General features: G+C 42.9%; 1 protein-coding gene across 4 annotated transcripts in view; it reads left to right on the top strand.

Annotated features, from left to right (window-relative positions):
- The window catches only part of LOC119972318 (DNA topoisomerase 1-like), a 176,124-nt gene that overhangs the window by 55,467 nt on the left and 99,573 nt on the right, over positions 1-21,084 (top strand). For 3 of the 4 annotated variants that reach the window (XM_038808830.1, XM_038808827.1, XM_038808829.1), the window contains exon 11: positions 10,116-10,179. In XM_038808830.1, the coding sequence (XP_038664758.1) occupies positions 10,116-10,179 (64 nt within the window). Of the gene's footprint in view, positions 1-3,024; positions 3,246-10,115; positions 10,180-21,084 lie in introns of those variants that run through there. The other variant, XM_038808831.1, reaches the window with a different exon arrangement.

Raw genomic sequence — 21,084 nt, 5'->3', positions numbered from 1 at the left:
ACTGTCGCCCTTTTTGATTTTTGACTATGGCTTCTCTGCCTTACACTTTCTCCCTTACTGCCTTTTGCTCTGGCCCTGTTTTACTATTTCCAACTTCCTGCATCGATTCCCATCCCCCTGCTAAGTTAGTTTAAACCCTCCCCAACAGCTCTAGCAAACACCCCTCCCCCAAAGACATCAGTTCCAGTCCTGTCCAGGTGCAGACCGTCCGGTTTGTACTGGTCCCACCTCCCCCAGAACCGGTTCCAATGCCCCAGGAACTTGAATCCCTCCCTCTTGCACCATCTCTCGAGCCACGCATTCATCCTATCTATCCTGACATTCCTACTCTGACTAGCTCGTGGCACTGGTAGCAATCCTGAGATTACTACGTTTGAGGTCCTACTTTTTAGTTTAATTCCTAATTCCCTGAATTCAGCTTGTAGGACCTCATCCCGTTTTATACTTGTATTGTTGGTGCCTATGTGCACCACGACAGCTGGCTGTTCACCCCCCCCCCCCCCGAGGGAGACAACATACCATCCTGGAGTCTCGATTGCGTCCGCAGAACCGCCTGTCTATTCCCCTTACAATTTGAGTCCCCTATCATTATAGCCCTGCCATTCTTCTTCCTGCCCTGCTGCACAGCAGAGCCGGCCACGGTGCCATGAACCTTGCTGGTGCTGCCTTCCCCTGGTGAGCCATTTCACTCAACAATATCCAAAGCGGTATACTGTTTTGCAGGGAGATGACCACAGGGGACTCCTGCACTGCCTTCCTACTCTTGCTCGGTCTTTTGGTCACCTATTTTCTATTTCCCTCAGTAACTTTCACCTGCGGTGTGACCAACTTGCTAAACGTGCTATCCACGATGCCCTCAGCATCGCTGATGCTCCAAAGTGAATCCATCTGCAGCTCCAGCTGTCAAGTGGTCTAACAGGAGCTGCAACTGAACACGCTTCTTGCACGTGAAGGAGCCAGGGACAGTGGACGTGTCCCTGAGCTCCCACATCGCACACAAGGAGCATGACACGGATCTGGGATCTCCTGCCATGTCTTAAACCTTAGGTTAACTTATACAGTTACAATTCCAGAAAACGAAAGAAAAAATAAATAAATTGCACAATGAAAAGAAAAGCTACTTACCAGTCACTTACCAGGGTTAAAAAGCACCTCCTCCCCACCCAGGTTCGAATTCCCACCTAGTTTCAAATTCCCAAAATCACTCTTGGTTGTGCCTCACTCTGGCTGTCTTCTCTGGCTTACTGGGAGAACTCACCCAGGTTCTCAGATGCTCTGTGGTCTCTCCCTTTCCTGATTACCTCACTGCACCAAATTACTAAGTTCCAACTTCCCACTCTGGATGTGCCTCACTCTGGCTGTGTCTCCTCGACTTGCGCAAAGTGGGGGAGGAACATTCGGTATGCATATAACTCCTCAATCCCTCGAGTTCTCCACAGGTCACATGTTCAGTGCTCCTTTCCATGGTGGCCGACACCTATTGGAGTTAAAACATGTAGCTTTGTTTGTCCTCCAGTCAGCCCTCTTCTGCTTCCTGATTATGTGCCACCTCCTCTATAAACAGGGAAGTGCCAAAATGTTTAGCGAATCTGGCTATCCCAGTTGAGTAGCTGTTGGTATATGGGTGCTGAGTTCGCCAAGTTGCTAATTGGATGAGGGAAAGTATGTGGATTGTCAGGTTGAGAATCAATGAGGTTGTTGGTAGGTGAGGGTGAATTGAACAGTGGATAAAGCTGAGTGCACTTGCTGCCTTGAGAACTCGTGTCAGATCATTAAACTTCTTCCTGCACTGCATTCATGTTCTTAGAGCTATACTCCTGTACTCGCCTGCACTGCTAATAATACTACATCTTGCTTCCAGAGTATATGTACTGTCATTGATATAGAATGTATCCCCTCTCAATGCCTTGCACCCACCTCCAGTGCATTGTCAGAAAACGTAGCACTTGCACTCTTGCATGTTCAGCTATTTCACAAAGTATTATAGTCCAGATTATTTTTTAAAAAATAGCTTTCCCACTCTCTTAAGAGATGATAATCTTTTATTGTCGCAAGTATGAAGTTACTGTGAAAAGTCCCTAGTCGCCAATTCCGGTGTCTGTTCGGCTAAGCCAGTACGGGAATTGAACCCGCGCTGCTGGCCTTGTTCTGCATTACAAACCAGCTGTCTAGCCCACTGAGCTAGACTGACCTAGATACAGACTGCCTTCAAGTATCACGAGCTACTCACAATCTGGGGTCCCAGACTGATGCATCCATGAACTGATCAAGCTATGATTTATCACATCGCATGTAAATATTTACAACTGATGTTCAGATGACTTGAGTTAGGGCTGAATTTTTTCCAAGTGTTGCCATATCGCATTGCTGGACTAGCACATCATAAAGGATCCAGTTTTTTTACTTTTTTGTTTAATTTCAGTAAATGGTTACATAGTTGAAGCACATGTTGACAGTTTAGCAGTTTCCATGCTCATTTGTCTCGAACTAAATTATAAATGATCTGACTTCTGATTTTAATTTCACAAATTAGTATGAGTTTTCACTCCTGATCTGTGTTAATCCAGTACCATAGGGGTGGCATATGGCGCAGTGGTTAGCACTGGGACGGCGGCACTGAGGACCCGGGTTCGAATCCCGGCTCTGGGTCACTGTCCGTGTGGTGTTTGCACATTCTCCCCATGTCTGCGTCGGTTTCACCCCCACTACCCAAAGGTGTGCAGGTTAGGTGGATTGGCCACGCTAAATTGCCCCTTGATTGGAAAAAAAAATAATTGGGTACTTTAAATTTTTTTCTTTTTTTTTAAAATCCATTACCATAACCACCAAGTATTTTGCACTAAATGCTTGAGAAGATGGTCCTGAGAATTTTTAAGATCTACCCAAACCTCTTTGTGAGGTTGTATGATGTCACACTTGACAGTGTGACTTCACTTTTCATTGGGAATTTATTCAGTAATCTTCTCGAGGTGGACTCAAGTGCACAACATGACGTGGGAAGAAACTGAGGCAAGAGTGGGATGAAGTAATTTAGGGTTGATGTTTACAGAACCTAGCCGCATTTTGTTCCAAAAGGATGTAGGAACAAAAAGGAAAGGAGATACTTTAATCATCAGTGAAATAGAAGAGAGGAAGAAGTTAGATGCCATGGAAGCATCTGTGATGAAGACAGCGTAATAGTGAAATAATGATAGCACAGAAATACCTGGAAAATGAACATTGGAATGCCAAAGAATGAGCCCATTGTATGCATTACTATTCTCTTAACAGGGAATGGCCACGTCTGAGATTGAGCTTTTGATGAATTCAGGACCAGAGTTACAATTGATGATAGCCAGTAAACCTATTATGTTCAAACAGACTTCTTTACATTGATATAGAATGTTGAAATGCACCTGCAATAGATGTCTGTTCCTTACAGAGAAGTAGTTTTTACAAATGTGGAGATGTCTCAATGGGCTGAATTTTAGGGCCTTAGCAAGGGCTGGAATGGAGGTGAATGCTGGCAGGCCAACTGATTCTCCAACCCGGATCCCAGAGCTGTCTATTTTTTTTGCTACCTGCCTTGTGGTAGGACTTCTCACCCTTGTTAAGATCCTCATTAAACATACATGGAGGAGCTAGATTTGGATTTTCTCGTTGGTCTCCAGTTTCCCAGCCACGGCATGGGGATGGGGTATGCTATTTAACTACCTGCAAGTGGACACCCAGCAGGAGTCAGTGCTGCAGACAGACCTAAGGGTTTTCCTTGCATGCCTGAATGGTTAACGTGCCACAGTCATGCCCTGGATGCCTTCAAAGCTGGTGGTGACGTCTCCTTATTGAAATACCCTCTGTTACTTTGCCGATCATTGTGGGCTGCTGTCACTCCAAGCTGGAAGGTCTTGGTCCTCCAGACTCGCCTCCATTAAAATCCTGGAGAGCAACTAGTTCCCCCGGGCCTGGTTTGGCCTGATTCATGTTTCCCACTCCTAAAATCCAGCACAATGTTTGTGCTGCTTCAATCATTAACCTATGTTGGAGTAGGTGGTTTTTGCACGTTCAGTTGGACTCATGAGGTTCAGAGTCCTGTATGGTTGAACATGAAGTCTTTATCGATAACTGATGACCATGTACATATACAGAATATAGCCCAATCTATGAGCTAATTCCCTGCTTGGTACTACAGAAGCCTCTGTCCAGTTCACAACTGACCCTAGTCTCAATCACATGTCTCTTTACAACACAGTTTCCCAGTCCAACATTAACCGTTGCTTTGCTCTAATCCTAACCTTTCTCTAAGTCTTGACTGAACATAAAATAGGTGTGCTACCCTTCTGGCACTTGGTTATCTTCCAATTCACTTGTGTATAATAGGAGGATCCCCTCAAGTAATGAGGAAGAGGCTCCTCCTGATTGTACCTTCCATTGTGTGGATGAGTAATTATCTTGGGTTGGTCATTGTCTCTCCAGACAATGAAGCCCTCCCTTTCCATGTCGCAGAACCGCACACTATCCCCCTTTGAGTAACTGTGACAGGTTTCTAGTGTACCTCAAATAGTCGGCGGAAACCTGTTGCTATGTGTAGGACTGTTCTCGGTCCTAAACAGTAGTCCTTTACTGCCAGTGCTGGGCTTCGTTTCTTCTCTAGTATTGGGGGTTGGGTACGGAGTTTTTAATGCACATTGCAGTGGGGAAAAACACCATGAGAAAGTCGTTCTTTTTCAGACAAGGATGGCCCTTTTCCTCACCATTCAATTATTGATACCTTGGAAACAGGTTTGTGTTTCCTGTAACTGATAGCAAATTGGGCGAAGTATTAATTTGCAAGTAGCAAGCAGTTATCGGACATGGCCTGGTCATGGCTCGCAAACATTTCCTACAAGGATCGCCTGACTGCCTCAGTGGTCACAGTGTTATTGCAGCATCTCAGTCCGTTGCGAGATGTAGTCAACAATGAAGAGGAAGGGCTTGCCATTGAAGACAAATAAATGGATTTCCAACCATTTCCCAGTGGACAACTGTGGGGATGCGGGGTTTTCTTGTGTGACCATTTTCTCAATGGCCCTTGATACAAATGGCCACCATCCTGCAGGTTGGGCATGTGCTATGAATGTTGTAATGCCCTGGTCACCATGGTGAATTTGTTTGATGAATCTTTGGCCGAAGGGACACTGGAATGACCAACTGCTTGTTGTATCCTAGCAGATCATCTATCACGGTAAGTTGTTTTATGCTTCAGACTAAATTTTCATGATGCTGTCATCTGGCCTCTGCAGTGGCCACCCTTTTTGACAGTAATAGTGGATATGGACAAATTCATTTTGCATCTGCTTTTGGCAGATTTGATGTATCCCGAAGGTAACCAGAAGTCGTCTCTCCTTGCCAATTGGGAGTACACCTCAAACTCCTCAACCAGATTGACATCATTTGTTACACGATGGCCAACCATGGCCCTGGATAGTGTCTTAATTGTTTGATATTTTCCTTGAACATACCCAGTCTCATATTTGAATCTCATGAGGCGCAAAGAAAATCTCTGAATTCAGGGGGGCATCTTTGCAAATTTCTTCTTGTCCAACAGTGGGACCCACGTTTATGACCCATTTCAATGGTGACTTTCATGCCGATAATGTGATCGGAGAGCTACTCGCAAACCCACATTATAAGTGCTTTTTTTTTCAGTAGCACCATACTATACCTCTGTGTCTGACAGTCCTTTAGATACGTAATATACTGGTTGGCCTTTGGCTTGTGAACGGGTCATACGCTGCTATAGTCGTGGGCAAGGATGGGTCATGATGATCCCGGATATCGAATGAGAGTAGCAAGGCTTTGCCCAAATGTTTTCTGCAGGTGCACATCCTAGTACCATGGCTGGCCTCTTTGAGAAGATGTCATGAAGGTTCTGTGAAATGCACCAGATTGGGTAAAAATTTTGCCAACTAGTTCACCATGCCCATGGAGATCTGGAATAGATGATGGGGTTGGAAACTTGCTGAAGGTTTTTTTTTGTGGGTCCTCCATGATGCTTTTGGCTGACTATCAGGTGAACAGATTTCTCGTTTTAGCATCAACCTGTTTTCTCCCAAGCATTCAAGGTTTTGAGCCTCATATTCCTCCACTGTTGTGCCGTGGACAGACTGTCATCTAAATGGCAGATGGCACCCTCTAGGCTTTGTAAAGTGGCCAACATTGTGTATTAAAAAATCCTCGAGTTCTGACTTAGATCACATATTTGGAAGCCTTTAACCAATTTGTAAGTTACCCAGGCTGTTGGATACATTTGTTTAATTTCACGCATTCTAAAATTTTGTTGCATCTTTGATTAAAATATGTATCAAATGATTTTGGAACTTTAAATTTATCTGAGGAATCATTTATTCCTTGCCTTGTAATATCATTTGACATTTGGACTTACTAAACAAAATAGTGTATTCAAATTTTCTGCTTCTGCCCTTTTAATCTAGTCCTGAAGCTAGTTTAAGAATTTTCCTACCAATTCTGTTTTTGGACTGGCCTTTGGATCAGCCTAAATTGATCAGGGAATGTTGATTTGCTGTCAGAGGAGTACAGCTTTAAACGTGTTGGGGGTTTTAAAGATGGCATTGCACAGAACCTTCCTCTGCTTGTTGGGTTTTGGAAGGCTCCTGCAGCGATGGTCGTCATGACCTCTTTGGGGTTTAGTGTTTTGCAGTGATTTGCTAAAATCATTTGACTCTGCATTCTGAGCAGTCACAATGGACCTCTATGAGATCTTGGGAGTCCTCAGCTGCTCAGTGAAGTTTTTTTGTTCTGCCTTTCAGTTTCCAATTCTGTAATGGGACTTTGTTGAGGTGATCGCCCTCTGTTTTGTCACTTCCAAGTGCTTTCAGTGAGGTCAAAATTCTGCTCCATTGTTTTCCAGCTTTTGAAATTTTGCTGCAGCTTCTCTTGCGGTTCTGGATTTTTCCAATAGCTGCCACCATGTCTGTTCAATAAGTCTCAGGGTTTGAGTCTTGCATTGTTAAGTGTTTATTGATAACCTAACTATGTACATATATTATACACAGGGTGTAGCCTAAGCTATGAGCTACCTCCATGCTTACTTCTATAGACGTCTCTGTCTAGGCCACAACTAACTCTAGTCTCAGATCATCTGTCTCTTTACATCACACCATTTCCCAGTCCCACAATAACCTTTGCTATGCCAGTTATTATTATACTATCGTCTTTTGATTTTAATTTGTGGAACAGAAATTGGATTATATAGCATTTTGTAGATGATCTTTCCGGTGTGCAGTTTTTGCATGTTATTTCTTTACCCCTTCCCAAAAGTTTATATTACTCAAGTATGTGATCACATTTCTGGGATAAAGAGGTTGTATATGATTGAGTATTTGTTGAAGTCTGCAAAAGGGGTGTGCGTTTGCTCCCGTAAGGTGCTGGCTTCTATTAGTTACTTTAAGTGCTGTGCCCTTTTCCTTTTAAATATGTCATCACCCCCCCCCCCCCCCCCATGTCCTTTAAGTTACTGCCCCATCTTAACCTCCTTGTCCCCTCTAAAGTCCTTGACAGCATTGCTATCTCTCGATTCTGTGCCCATCTTTCCCAGAACTCCTGTTTGAACCCCTGCTGCAAACTGGTTTCTGCCCCTTCCACAGCATTGAGAAAAGTCACAAATTGCATCCTGTATGACCGGGACAGATATAAACTATCCCCCCATATCATTTTGCATCCTTTTACAGAGTTGACCCCACCATCCATCTCCAGCACCTCTCTGCTGTCATACAGCTGGGGAGGACTGCTCTCACTTGGTTCCGTTCTTATCTATCAAATCATATCTGGAGTAACATTTGCAATGTCCTCTCCTGATCCTGCACCATTACCCTCTAATCTACCCCAAATATCTATCATTGGCCCTCTTCTATTTATCATCTAAATGCTGCCCCTTGCCAACATCTTAGTTTTCACACACAAACTGTCAACACCAAACTCTACTCCACCATCTCAGTTGACTCTGTTGCTAAACTATCAGAGTTCATTACTGACATATAATGCTGAATGAGCAGACATTTCCTCGAATACTAAACACTTTTCGATCCCTGTTCTAAACTCCATTCACTAGCTGCCAACCCATCTCTCCCTGATAATAGCCTGAGCCTAAAACAGCCTGCTTGGGACCTTAATGTCATATTAATCTCTTCACCAAATATTGGTATCATCACTTAGGCCACAAGTTCTTCTTAAATGTACCTCCCATGATGTCACCCTTGTTTGAGCTCACCTGCTACTGAAATACCATTCCGGCTTTTGTTACCTCTAACTTTGACTTTTCCAATGCACTCCTGACTGGTCTTAGACATTTTAGCCTCTGTAAACTTGATGACATCCAAAGATCTGTCTATCTTATCATGCGGCAAATGCTGTTCACTTCATGTCCTGTGCTTGCTGGCCTACACATCCTGTTGGTGAGCAACATCTTGTTTTCCAATCCTTCCATTCTCTCATGCCTCTCCAGCTCTGTAATATCCACCAATCCCATGATGCTCCAAGATATCTACACTCCTTTTGTGCATTTTAATTGCTGTTTTGTTGGTGGGCATGCTTTCAGGTTTTAAGGCCCAAAGCTTTGGAATTCCCTCTCTACACTTTTCTATCTCTCTACCTTATTTTCCTCCTAGACACTCTTGAACAAAGAACAATACAGCACAGGAACAGGCCCTTTGGCCCTCCAAGCCGGTACTGGTCATGATACCACTCTTTACCAAAACCCTCAGCACTTCCTAGTGCTGTGTCCCTCTATTACCCATCTGATCCATTTATTTGTTGAGATGCCTTATTGAACGCCATTAATGTATCTGCTTCCACAATCTCCCCTGACAACGCGTTCCAGGAACTCACCATCCTCTTGTGGAATAAAAAAAACCTGCCTCCCACATCTCCTCTAAACTTTTCCCCACGGGCCTTAAATCTATGCACCCTGGTGACTGACCCCTCCACCCTGGGAAAGAATACCTGCCCATCCACTCCATCAATGCCCCTCATAATCTTGTAGACCTCTATCAAGTCATCCGTCAACCTCTGTCATTCTAATTAAAACAGTCCGAGCCTATTCAGCCTCTCCGCATAGCTAACACCCTCCAGACCAGGCCCTAACTCTTTGACCAAACCTTTGGTCATCTGACGCTAACATCACCTGTGGCCATGTATCACATTTTATTTTATAATGCTCTGGTGAAGTGCCTCTGGATGTTTAATAATGTTGTTGTTGGTTCTGTGATTCCAGGTATACTTTAGTAACTTGCATAAGTTGCCATTCTTTCTCTATGAGCCCAGGCAATGATTGTCATCAATTCAATTAAATAGGGGCCTCACAGTTGAACCCTACCTGTGCCGCTCCATTGTGTTAGAAGAAGAAAATTGAAGATATTATTCTTTTATCCCCTCTCCCACTTCCATTTTTAGGTCCCTACAATTCATAAATATGGCTCAGCTGTTTTTTTTAAAACAGATATGCTGTTGCATGATCATGGATTTTCTTTTTCTACAGAAACGGTTCCTTTTTGATGTTTTTTATCCTGCCCTGCAAAATGTCTCAAAGCGCTTCCTGTACACGGAATAACTTTTGGATGCAGTATGATGATGCAGCAACTGTTTTTCAAGCTACCACATGCAGCTCTAATGAACATCCATTTAAACTTTTTGTTACCCTGTTGCTTAGAGACAGGAATATTGACCAGATGCTAAAAGCACACTGTATTCAAGTGGAACCATGGAATCTTTTAACATGCATCTGAAGAACTTTGTCTAACTATCTGACTCAGTGCTAGAATATTAGTCTGGAATGGGATGTGAACTTGCAAATGTTTTATTCAAAAGGCACAAATACTATCAACTGAGCAAACTGACACTTCAAAACACATTTCTTCTATATGGGTCAGAAGCAGTGTTCCCTCTTAGCTGTGTGACCCTGTAGCAACCTGCAAGTTCCCATGTAGGCCAAGCACAAAGTCCCTACCAACCAAAAGAATTGAAGGACTTGTGCACTTAGATAATATACGGCAAAAGCGAATTAGAATGTTGGTCAATATTGTTGAAATTTTCTGTTACCACCTAATGTTTTTTTTTTAAAGAAACCTCTTCTGTACTTTTAGTTCAATTGACAAATTCAAGAAACCAAAATTGGAGGACGTTGAAGAAGATGATGAAATACCACAGGTATGCCTTCATGCCTTTGTCACCAATGACACTGCTATAAATTGTATTTTTTTTAAAGTGACATTTTAGTTTGATTTGTATTCCCCAACTAGGTGGACTGTTTTGCCCATTAGTTGCTATGTTAAAATTAGGTTTAGTGAGGAATAGCATCATTTGGTGTCTGACCTACACTAGTAGGCCTGTGTTGTGGTACTGATCCCAACTCTGGTTTCTATTTATTAGCCTTCAATAAAGAATAAGCATAGAATCATCGAATGATACAGGATAAAATAAGGCCATTTGACCCATTGTGGCTATGTTGGCTGTTTGGAAAAACTATCGAATTAATCCCACTCCTGCCTTCAAATTTTTATCCAATAAGTTACTATTAAGTCCGTATCACTCTTTCAGGCATTGCATTCTAGATCACAATACTAAAATATCGCTCTATTTTTAAAAATATGCCCCTCATATATAATTTCTGGCCAAGCAGAAAGGTTTCTCCATTATTCTGTCAAAACTACTCGTATTTTGAACACCTCTCAAACAACTCAAATCTATCCTTGTCTTGCTTTACTATAAGAAGAACAACTGCAGCGCCTCAAGTCCTTCGACAGTCCCTCATCCCTAGTGCTATTTTAGTAAATCTCGGCTGCACCCTCTTAAGACTTGACATCTTTCCTAAAGTAAGCTCAATTTTTGGCTGTTTTCTGAAGGTTTAGCATAACTCCGTTTTGAAACAGCCTTCTCAACTTGTCCACTTTGAAAGATTTGTGCATCTATACTCCACTTACTTTGAAATTGTAGTGTTTAGTTTATATTGCCATTCTTACTAAAATATATTAATTCATGTGTCTGTCTCTTTTACCAGTCGGCCTGTGTCTTCCTGAAGTATGTTGTTATTATCATGATAAGAACATTAAATAGGAACAGTACTCATCCCTAAACCCCCCCTCCCCCCCCCCCCCCCCCCCCCCCCCCCCCCCAAGGCTGTTTTGCCATTCCAGGTGAATCTAGCCTCAATTCCAGTTTCTTGCCTGTTCCCCATATCCCTTAATTCATTTTGAGACCAAAAATCTTAGCAGGCACAGCCTTAACTCTGTTGATAATGCTCTCAAGTTAGACAATTGTGGATTCGCGTCTCACTGTAGGACTTGAGCACAAGTCAAGACTGATACTTCAATGCAATATTGAGGAAGCTGCACTGTCAGAGGTGCTGTTAATCCGAGGCTTTGTCTGTCCTCTCAGGTGGAGATAAAAGATGCTATTGCACATTTTGAAGAAGAGCAGGAGAGTTGTCCCTCTTGTCCATGTCAATATAAATCCTTAACCAACATCACAAAAAGTTGTATACATGATCATTTTTACATTGCTGATGTGGGAGCTTATCGTGTGCAAATTTGACTGCTCTGTTTCCTACATTGTAGCAGTAACTACACTAATACCTCATTGGCTGCAAAGCACTTGGGGTGTCCTGCAGTCGTGAAAGTTGCTTTATAAATGCAAGTCTTTATTTTCAATATGCTCGCTACTAAGTATAGAATTCCAAAGATTGACAACCCTCTGAATGAAGTATTTTTTTCCCCTTCTGCTCAACCCCAAATGACCAACTCCTTGTGCTGAGATTCTGTCTGGTTTTGGGTTCTCTCCAGCCTATATATCTCCTCCCATGGGATCCTGGGTCTTGGATGTTTTTCAATGAGATCACTTCTCATTATTCTAAACTCCACAATATAGGCCCATTATGCTTGATCTTTCTCTTGGAACAACCCTCTCATTCAAGGCATTAAATTAGTGTATCTTTGTCCTGCCTCTTGAGACAAGTTTATCCTTTCTTGGGTGCAGAGAGCAAAACGATACACGGTACTGTGGAGCCAATGTGGTGAAGATACCTCCAATTTTCATGAGTCCTAGGATTTTGACCCAGTGATGATGAAGGAATTCTGACTATTAGGATATTTTGAGGTTGTGGTGTTCCCATGTGCTTGTTCTTGTTCTTCTAGGTGGCTGAAGGTTAATGGTTTGGACTGTGCTGTTGAAGAAGCCTTGGTTGGCAGCACGGTGGTGCAGTGGTTAGCACTGCTGCCTCACACCGCCGAGATCCCAGGTTCGATCCCGGCTCTGGGTCACTGTCCGTGTGGAGTTTGCACATTCTCCCCGTGTTTGTGTGGGTTTTGCCTCCACAACCCAAAGATGTGCAGGGTAGGTGGATTGACCATGCTAAATTGCCCCTTAATTGGAAAAAATGAATTTGGCACACTAAATTTATAAGTAAAGAAGAAGCCTTGGTGCAGTGCATATTTTAAATAGTATGTCCTGTAGCCATGTTCCACTGGTTCTGGAGGGGATGAATGCTTTAAAATACTGGGTGTTAGTGGGAGAGAATCAGGAAGTAAATTTGGCATTGCATGAGGTGGGCTGGTACATGATCAGCCCATGACCTCATGGACACGACTCATGGTACCTTGTTAAAATTATCTTCTACCGGTCTCCATCTGGAGTCCTTGACTCTACAAGGTGTACAATATTTCTTGTTCTATGGTGCTCCTTATCACTTCTTTGTGAATGCCTCTCTTAATCCCACATGTGTGTTTCCATGTATTAACCTAGATGCTTTGCTAGTATCAGCCACCATTATCTCCCTAAACATTCCTTCTGTCTGTAATTGTTTCTGTTGTTTATACCAGCTTGCAACTCACCCAGCTATTTTTGTTCAGGAATGTGGCTAACTCAGCTAACAGCCATTTTGTGTTTTTAGTATTCTGAATCTGTTAACATGGCTGTTAACATAGTGGAGCCTTTCTGATCGTATAGTCATTCTTAGAATATAAAAATGCACACATTCAAATTTATACAATATCCATGCCTACAAATATGCCTCCATACAGGCACCTAAGCCAGGATAACCTTTATCTAAAACCTTCTCTCTAAATCTACCTTCAACGGTGGGTGAGGTGCCAATCAAAGCAAATTACTTTGTGGAGCTTGTTGAGTGTTGTTAGATCTGCACTACTCCAGTCAAGTAGAGAATATTCCATCATGCTCCTGACTTGTGCCTTTATAGGTGTGGGAATGTTTTGGGAAGTCTATAGGTGTGCTACTCTCTGCAAAATACAGTCTCTGACTTTCTTTTATTTTTTTCAATAAATTTAGAGTACCCAATTCATTTGTTCCAATTAAGGGGCAATTTAGAGTGGCCAATCCACCTAGCCTGCACATCTTTGGGTTGTGGGGACGAAACCCACGTAAACACTGGGAGAATGTGCAAACTCCACATGGGCAGTGACCCAGAGCCAGGATTGAACCTGGGACCTCGGCGCCGTGAGGCAACAGGGCTCACCCACTGCGCCACCGTGCTGCCCTAACTTGCTTTTGTAGCCACAGGAGTTTAAATGGCTGCTCATGACATATGTCTGGTCAACGGTGACACCAGGATGTTGATTTAAGATTGGGGATTTGATGGTAACGTCATTGTATTTCAAAGGCAGGTGGTTACGACTTTGTTTCAGCTAGCCATTTCCTGAAACTGTGTGGCATGAATCCTATTTACCAGCCAAATCTGAATGTTGTCCAGGGCTTGCTACGTGTGGAAATGGTTTGCTTCATTATCTGAAGAATTGCAAACATCAGAGAACCTTCCCAATTCTGGCTTTAAAATGGAGGAAGGTCATTGATGATGCACTAGAACAGGGGTGGGCAAACTTTTCCGTGCAAGGGCCACATTCAGAAATTCACAATTTTAAAGGGCCGCATAGTATATTAAGTAAAATAATTACTTCACCCTGTTATGATTCTGGGCGCCTCATATAGAACATAGAACAGTACAGCTCAGAACAGGCCCTTCGGCCCTCGACATTGTGCCGAGCAATGATCACCCTACTCAAGTCAACATATCCACCCTATACCAGTAAGTAACCCAACAGCCCCCCCCCCCCCCCCCCCCCCCCCATTAACCTTAAAAAAAAATTAAAAAATTTTTTTTTTAATGACTTGGTGGACCGCATAAAGACCTTTGGCGGGCCGCATGTGGCCCGCGGGCCGTAGTTTGCCCACCCCTGCACTAGAATGATCGGGCATCGGACATAACCTTAGGACCTTGATGTATGAGTTTATGACCCTGGAAAAACCAGTGAGCAGTTTGCTGGTGCTTCGTTACCTCTAGTGGTTCTGTGCTGCTGGTGGGACAGGTAGTACCCAAGGATAGTGGGGAGCAGTCTGACACATTAGCTGTGAAGAATGATGAGTCATTTGATAAGTCTATGGGACAGATTTGCCAATTTTGACACAAACCCCCCCCCCCAGCTGTTTGCGAGAAGCGCATTGAGAGTCAGCCAGGCTCGATGTAGCTTTGTTGTGTCTGTAAGCAGTCCCTAGATGGCGGGATCATATATCAAATCTGATTGTTTGATGTCGCAACATAATAAGTCATGTATTGGACAAAAGAAATTGGGAAAATGGCACGCTGTCAAAATAATCTTCAGAATAAAAATCTCCTCCTTCATGGCATGTGTCTAATTGTGATTTGCCTCTAGTTTATTCATTTACCTTCAGAGAGGACCTGAGGAAGGAGCAGTGCACTGAAAGCTAGTGATTTGAAACAAACCTGTTGGAAGACTTCTTACTGTGCTCACCCCAGTCCAAGGCCAGCATCTCCACATCATGGTTATTCATTTAAAAACATGATTTTGATTTTTCTTTACAATATCTTTTAAAAATTTGATAACTCTTCACTTTCAAAGAAGTTACACTTGCTTTCGATGTAGATTTGAGTGTATTGAAGCCAGCTTCTTTTTGGGGTTTCTACACTGCTTTTATTAAGGCCTTGAGGTTGAATCCAGACTAATAGGATCTTTTTTGCCAATAAGGCCACCCTCTGCAAATTCTTCACTCAAATCCAAAGTATAAACTATCCAAATAAGTATGTTTTCTCTGAATTCACCTTTTAGAAATATTTGATTAGGCCAAAATGATAATATAGCATTCTGTCCTGGTCACCATACCTCAGGAAAGATGTGAGGGTCCTTGAGTGGATGCAAAGGAGATTTACCAGAATAGTTACAGAGATGAGGGAAAAGTTGGAGAAGCAGCTCTGGGTTATTCCCCTTGGAGGAAAGCAGATTGAGGGGAAATTAGATATGTTTGTTTATGACAGGTGGGCAATGAAAAGCTGTTCCTTTTAATTGATAGCGTAAGCAGTAGGGTACAGATTTAAGGTTTGTTTCTATGATAAGGATGCCTGATACACATAATAGATATATCCCACTAGGAGAGAGAGGATTCTGTTGATGGTGCAGATGAGACCATTCAGCCCATCAAGTAAATGCCGACTCTTTGCAATCCAGTCAGTCCATTCTGCTATATTCCCCTAGCCCAGCAAGTGTATTTCTAACCTGCCCATCCAATTCCCTATGAATGCATTAATTGATCCTCTCTGCTTCCATGAGCCCACCCAATTATTCCTACTTTCTCTTTCAGTCCAGTCAATTTTTTAACCAAGTCACTAATTTGCCTCCTTGCCTTAACTCTAGGTGCTTCAACTTTAGGTAAGTCTCTTGTGAAGGAATTTATCAAGTGCATTCTGGAAGTCCATATTAATTGCATTCCGTAGGCATTTATTTAGGAACATAGGAATTAGGAGCTGAAATAGGCAATTCAGCACTTCAAATCTGCTCTGCCATTCAATCCAATCATGGCTGATCTCTTCCTGGTCTCAAAGCCACCTCCCTACCTGATCCCTTTAACCCATCTCTTTTATTTTAAATCAGAAATATATCTATCTCCTTCCTGAAACCATTTAATGATTTGGACTCCACCGCAGTATGGGCAGTGAGTTCCCCGAACAGGCGCCGGAATGTGGCGACTAGGGACCTTTCACAGTAATTTCATTTGAAGCCTACTTGTGACAGTAAGCGATTTTCATTTAATTTCATTCACCATCCTCTGAAAAGTAGTGCCTCCTCATCTCCATTTAAATAGTATGGCCTCTCAACCTATATCTGTGACCTCTTGTTCTAGATTTCCCCACAAGGGGGAATATTTGGTCTACATATACCTCGATCAGATCCCCTCTCATCCTTCTAAAACTCCAGCAAGTATAAGCTCACACTGTTTAATCCTCGTACATCAACCCCTTCATCCCGGAATCGATCGAGTGAACCTCCTCTGAACTGCTTCGAATACCACCTCCTCCTTCCTCAAATAAGGAGACCAAAACTGGACACACTACTCCATTTTATGGTCTCACTAAAACCTATAGAATTGCAACAATACTTCTCTACTTTCATACTCCAGTCATTTTGCAATAAACGCTAACATTCCATTTGTCTTTCTTATTACGTTTTGTACCTGCATACAAACTTTCTGCGATTCATGAACAAAGACGGCCACTTCCTTCTGCCCAGACGCATTTTGAATCTGCTTTCCATTTAGATAATTTGCCTGACTTTTTTCGGCCCAAATGGATAATTGATGAATCTCTGTGTCTATTCGGAACCCTGGATATGCGTTATCCTTTCTTATTCCAGACTGCGCTTCTTGGTAAAGTTATTTGAAAGTTTATTCTCCAGCTTTAGTGTCTATTGATAAAGTCAACACAGAGATCCATTAATAACCTCTCACTTATCCATCTCTTAGCCGATCTATATATATCTGTGAAATCTGTGTCTCCTCTTCAAAGCCTGTTTTCCCACTTATTTTAGTATCAACTGCAGATTTTGCTATATTACATTCTGACACTGCTTGCAGATCATTTATATAAACAGTTAAGGTCCAAGGATTGAACTCTGCAGCACAAGTTACAGTTCACCAGTCAGAGAACAACCCCTTTTTTTTCTTTTAAAAAAAAAAAAAAAAATTTGAGAGTACCAGTTGATTTTTTTTCCAATTAAGGGGCAATTTTAGTGTGGCCAATCCACCTAAACTGCACATCTTTGGGTTGTGGGGGTGAAACCCACACCAGCACAGGGAGAATGTGCAAACTCCACACAAAGAAGAACAAATAAAGAACCATACAGCACAGGAACAGGCCCTTCGACCCTCCAAGCCTGTGTCCTATCTAGACCAACCGCCTGTATCCTTCAATGCCCCGTCTGTTCATGTGTCTAGCTAGATAAGTCGTAAAGGTGTCTAACTGTCTGCCTCAACCACCTCACTTGGCAGTGCATTCCAGGACATCACCACCCTCTGGGTAAAAAAAACTTCCCCCGCACATCTCCATTGAACCTCTCCTCTCTTTTTTCCCCCCCCTCACCTTGAACTTGCGCCCCCTTGTAATTGTCATTTCCGCCCTGTTATTGAGAAAATATTAGAAGCTTAAGGAGTAATAGCAAGACAATTTATAAAATTATACAACAATCCAACAGAATCAACTTGGATTTTTTGCAAGGGCACAATCTCAGACTAAAGGGACGATCCTTTCAAACAGAGATGAGGAGGAATTTCTTCAGCCAGAGGGTGGTGAATCTGTGGAACACTTTGCCGCAGAAGGTTGGGGAGGCCAAATCACGTATTTTTAAGACCGAGGTAGATACGTTCTTGATTAATAAAGGGATCAGGGATTATGGGGATGAGAAAAATATCAGCCATGATTGGAGCAGACTCGATGGGCCGAGTGGCCTAATTCTGTTCTTGTGTCTTATGGTCTAAATGGTGTTTTGTAACAAGCAGGGTTGATGAAGAAACAGAAAATGTAATGTATTTGGATTTCCAAAAGACATTCGATAAGGTGCCACAACAAAATGAAAGCTCCTGGTTGTTGGGCATAATGTATTAGCATGGATAGAGGATTGGCTAACTTAACAAGTTGACTATTTGCAATATATATTAATGACTTGAATGAATGGACTGACTGTATTGTAGCCAAATTTGCTGATGATACAAAGATAGATGAGAAAACAAGTCGCAAGAAGAATAGGGGCAGTCTGCAAAGGGTTAAGTGAGTGGACCAAAAGTTGGCAGATGAGGTATACTGTGGCGAAATGTAAGGTTGTCCACTTGGCGGGGAGAATAAAAAATCAATATTATTTAAATGGAGATACTGCAGGGCGCTGTGGTGCAGATGGATCTTGCTTGTCAATATTTGGAAGAGGCTTTGAGCGAAGGAGCTGAGGGCGAATGGGATCAAAGTGTATGGGGGAAATCGGGATTAGGCTATTAAGTTAGATGATCAGCCATGATCATAATGAATGATTGAGTAGTCTCGAAGTGCCGAATGGCCTCCTCCTATTTTCTATGTTTCTATGAGATAACATGATTTGAGTGAATTGTTGCACATAGAAATGTCTGTATCTTTATCAATAATTTTGGTGGAAAGGGGGCGATTAGGTAGCTTTCTCACACTGAACAGGTAATAATCAAGAGACGGACCTGATCGATGGACATGAATATCTTGTAGCAGAAACTTCTTGTCCACGAGTGACTAAATTCTGTGATAGGTTCATTCCCTCTATTCCCCTTCCCGCAGCACCTTTGCATGCAAGCACAGGAGATGCAACACCTGCCTTTTCTCCTCTATCCTTATCACTATTGACCCCAACCACACCTTTTTTTCCAGGTGAAACCGTGAATTCTGTATTTCTTTCAGATTAATGTGCAAACAGTGCAGTCTTCTCTACTAAATGGGGAAACCAAACGCAGATAGTATGACCACTTTGCGAAACACTTTCTATTCAGCCTGCAAGCATGATACTGATCTTCCAGTTGTTGTCATTTTGATTCTCAACATTGCTGTCATTCTGACCTCTATCTTAAACCTTCTGCAGTGCTCCAATGACGCTCAATGTAAACTGCAGGAACAGAATCATGCCTACTGGGTATTTTACAACCTTCTAGACTGAACATGGTAGCTAAATAACCCCTCTCCCCATTTTGTTTCCTTTGCTTTTTTTTTCTCTTGGTTTTACTTTTAGACAGCAGCTAAGCATCATTCTGCCATTCACACCTACTTCAGATACTTTTTTTAGTTCCTTGCCACATTACCATTTCTTTACCTTGCATTTTTAATTTTCATCATGAATTGTTTTGTCATTTAATCTACCCTATCACAAACCTTTTCTTATCACACCCTCTCCGATCACACTTGCGTAAAACCATGATGTGGTTTTTGACCTGAGGAAGGAACAGTGCTCCGAAAGCTAGTGTTTGAAACAAACCTGTTGGACTTTAACCTGGTGTTGTAAGACTTCTTCTGTTGCTTAAAACCAGTTACTTTCCAAGTTTTCCCAGGTCCTGTTGATAGGCCTGAAATATAACTCCAGTTTGATTTTCATCTTGAAGATGGGGATTAGGATTTGGGTGATTTCCTGAGGAAATCTGCCTCCTGACTGGCAGTGCCCACCCATGCTAGCTTTGTGGAGGGATGGGCTCGGGTCAGGGACACCATCTTGCACAGCAGGCCTTAGATGGAGGTGGGGATGGCGATGATGCCAGATTAAAATGCGTGCCCCTGTTCCCCAAGACATTGGCGTTATCCACTACAAACAAAACTCACGTGTCCTATAATTCCATTGGCAAGTCTTTCAAATTAAACAACAATACTTCAAAGTCGAAAAAACATCGGGCAGAATTCTCCCACATGGGACTAAGGCCCATAACGGGGCAATAACGTGGAGTGTTTTCTACTGTAAAGGCTGGCATGAAACTACACTATCTTCCTGACCACGTTAATTATGCACCCAGGAGTTCTGTGTTGCATTCCTTGGCGGGGTGGGCATGATGACATCATATCTGGTGCTATATTGAAAATGCGCCAAACCTCCCAGACCCACCATTAGAGAAAGAAGAGGTGTGGTGATATGCCTGTGAGTCCCACATGTACATCAATAAATCATCAGTCTAGTTAAGTCACCAGCAGTTCTGTATGAATCATTGCAAAGACAAGGGGCTGGATTCTCCGTATCAGCGGCTAAGTGCCGAATAAAACTCCCGGATCCCACGCCAGAAATGGCCGGGTCCGTGGCTGCGCATGCATACAGTGACAACCTGCAGCGGTTGCGCTGGCTCTGTGTGCGGACCCGACCTTGCCACCCCCAGCCAGCGGCATGGCTCCCAGCCAAATGTGGCGGCGCTGGACTGGACACGGTCTGTGGCCGCCACACTGGGTTCCCGACCACTCAGACCACACGTCAGCCACGTAGTCGGGAACTCGACCAATCAGGAGGGCCTTCCGATGACGTGCAAATGAAGTTCCAGCGGCGCACGACGCGATGATGCCATTTCAGAGGGGTGGAGACTCTCAAACTGCAACCACCCCTGATTTGGCTATCGGAAGGAATTCTCTGCCCAATCAACATTATCAGCGTCGGCAAAAGGAGAATCCCACCCAAGATCACAGCACACAACATGGTACCAGGAGTGTTGAACATTTGAAGGTAACAGAAGAAAAGGCGAAATGAAACCGGTCAAAGAACGAAAAAAGAGCAAATTTTTCCACCGACCTGGTGAACTACAGCCATTGGCAACTTAACGCAACGAAAGACATTGAAGTTTGTGATAGAAGGTTTAAAGGCAAGTCTCGGGAAACATTGACGAAAACTGGCGCGTTTTCAAACAGCAGTTTAAACTCTTATCTCTCAGCCCTTGGCCTATAGGCACAGCCTGACGAAAGACTAATTGCGTTGCTGCTCATGGTGGCGGGTCCACAAGCTATTGAAATCTATAATACATTTGCCTTTGATAGCGAAAGAGATACAATGAGGTAATCAAGTATTTCGATCGGCATTTCTCTCCCACAAAAATGAAACATTTGAAAGAAGAGGTATACTCAGAAACCAGGCGAATCTTTTCGGCAGTTTTGTAATCGACTTGAGACTGAAGGCCCAGTCCTGTAATTTCAGTGATCCAAAATCATCGGTGATGAACAACCAAATCATATTTGGCATATCGAATGATCAGCTCTGTGAATGGTTGTGACGGGAGGAATACCTGAAA

The sequence above is a fragment of the Scyliorhinus canicula genome, chromosome 10 (genome assembly GCF_902713615.1).
Source record: "Scyliorhinus canicula chromosome 10, sScyCan1.1, whole genome shotgun sequence".
Taxonomy (NCBI): domain Eukaryota; kingdom Metazoa; phylum Chordata; class Chondrichthyes; order Carcharhiniformes; family Scyliorhinidae; genus Scyliorhinus; species Scyliorhinus canicula.
The sequence above is the reverse complement of the archived record's forward strand: the minus strand, read 5'-3'. Positions and strand labels throughout refer to the sequence as shown.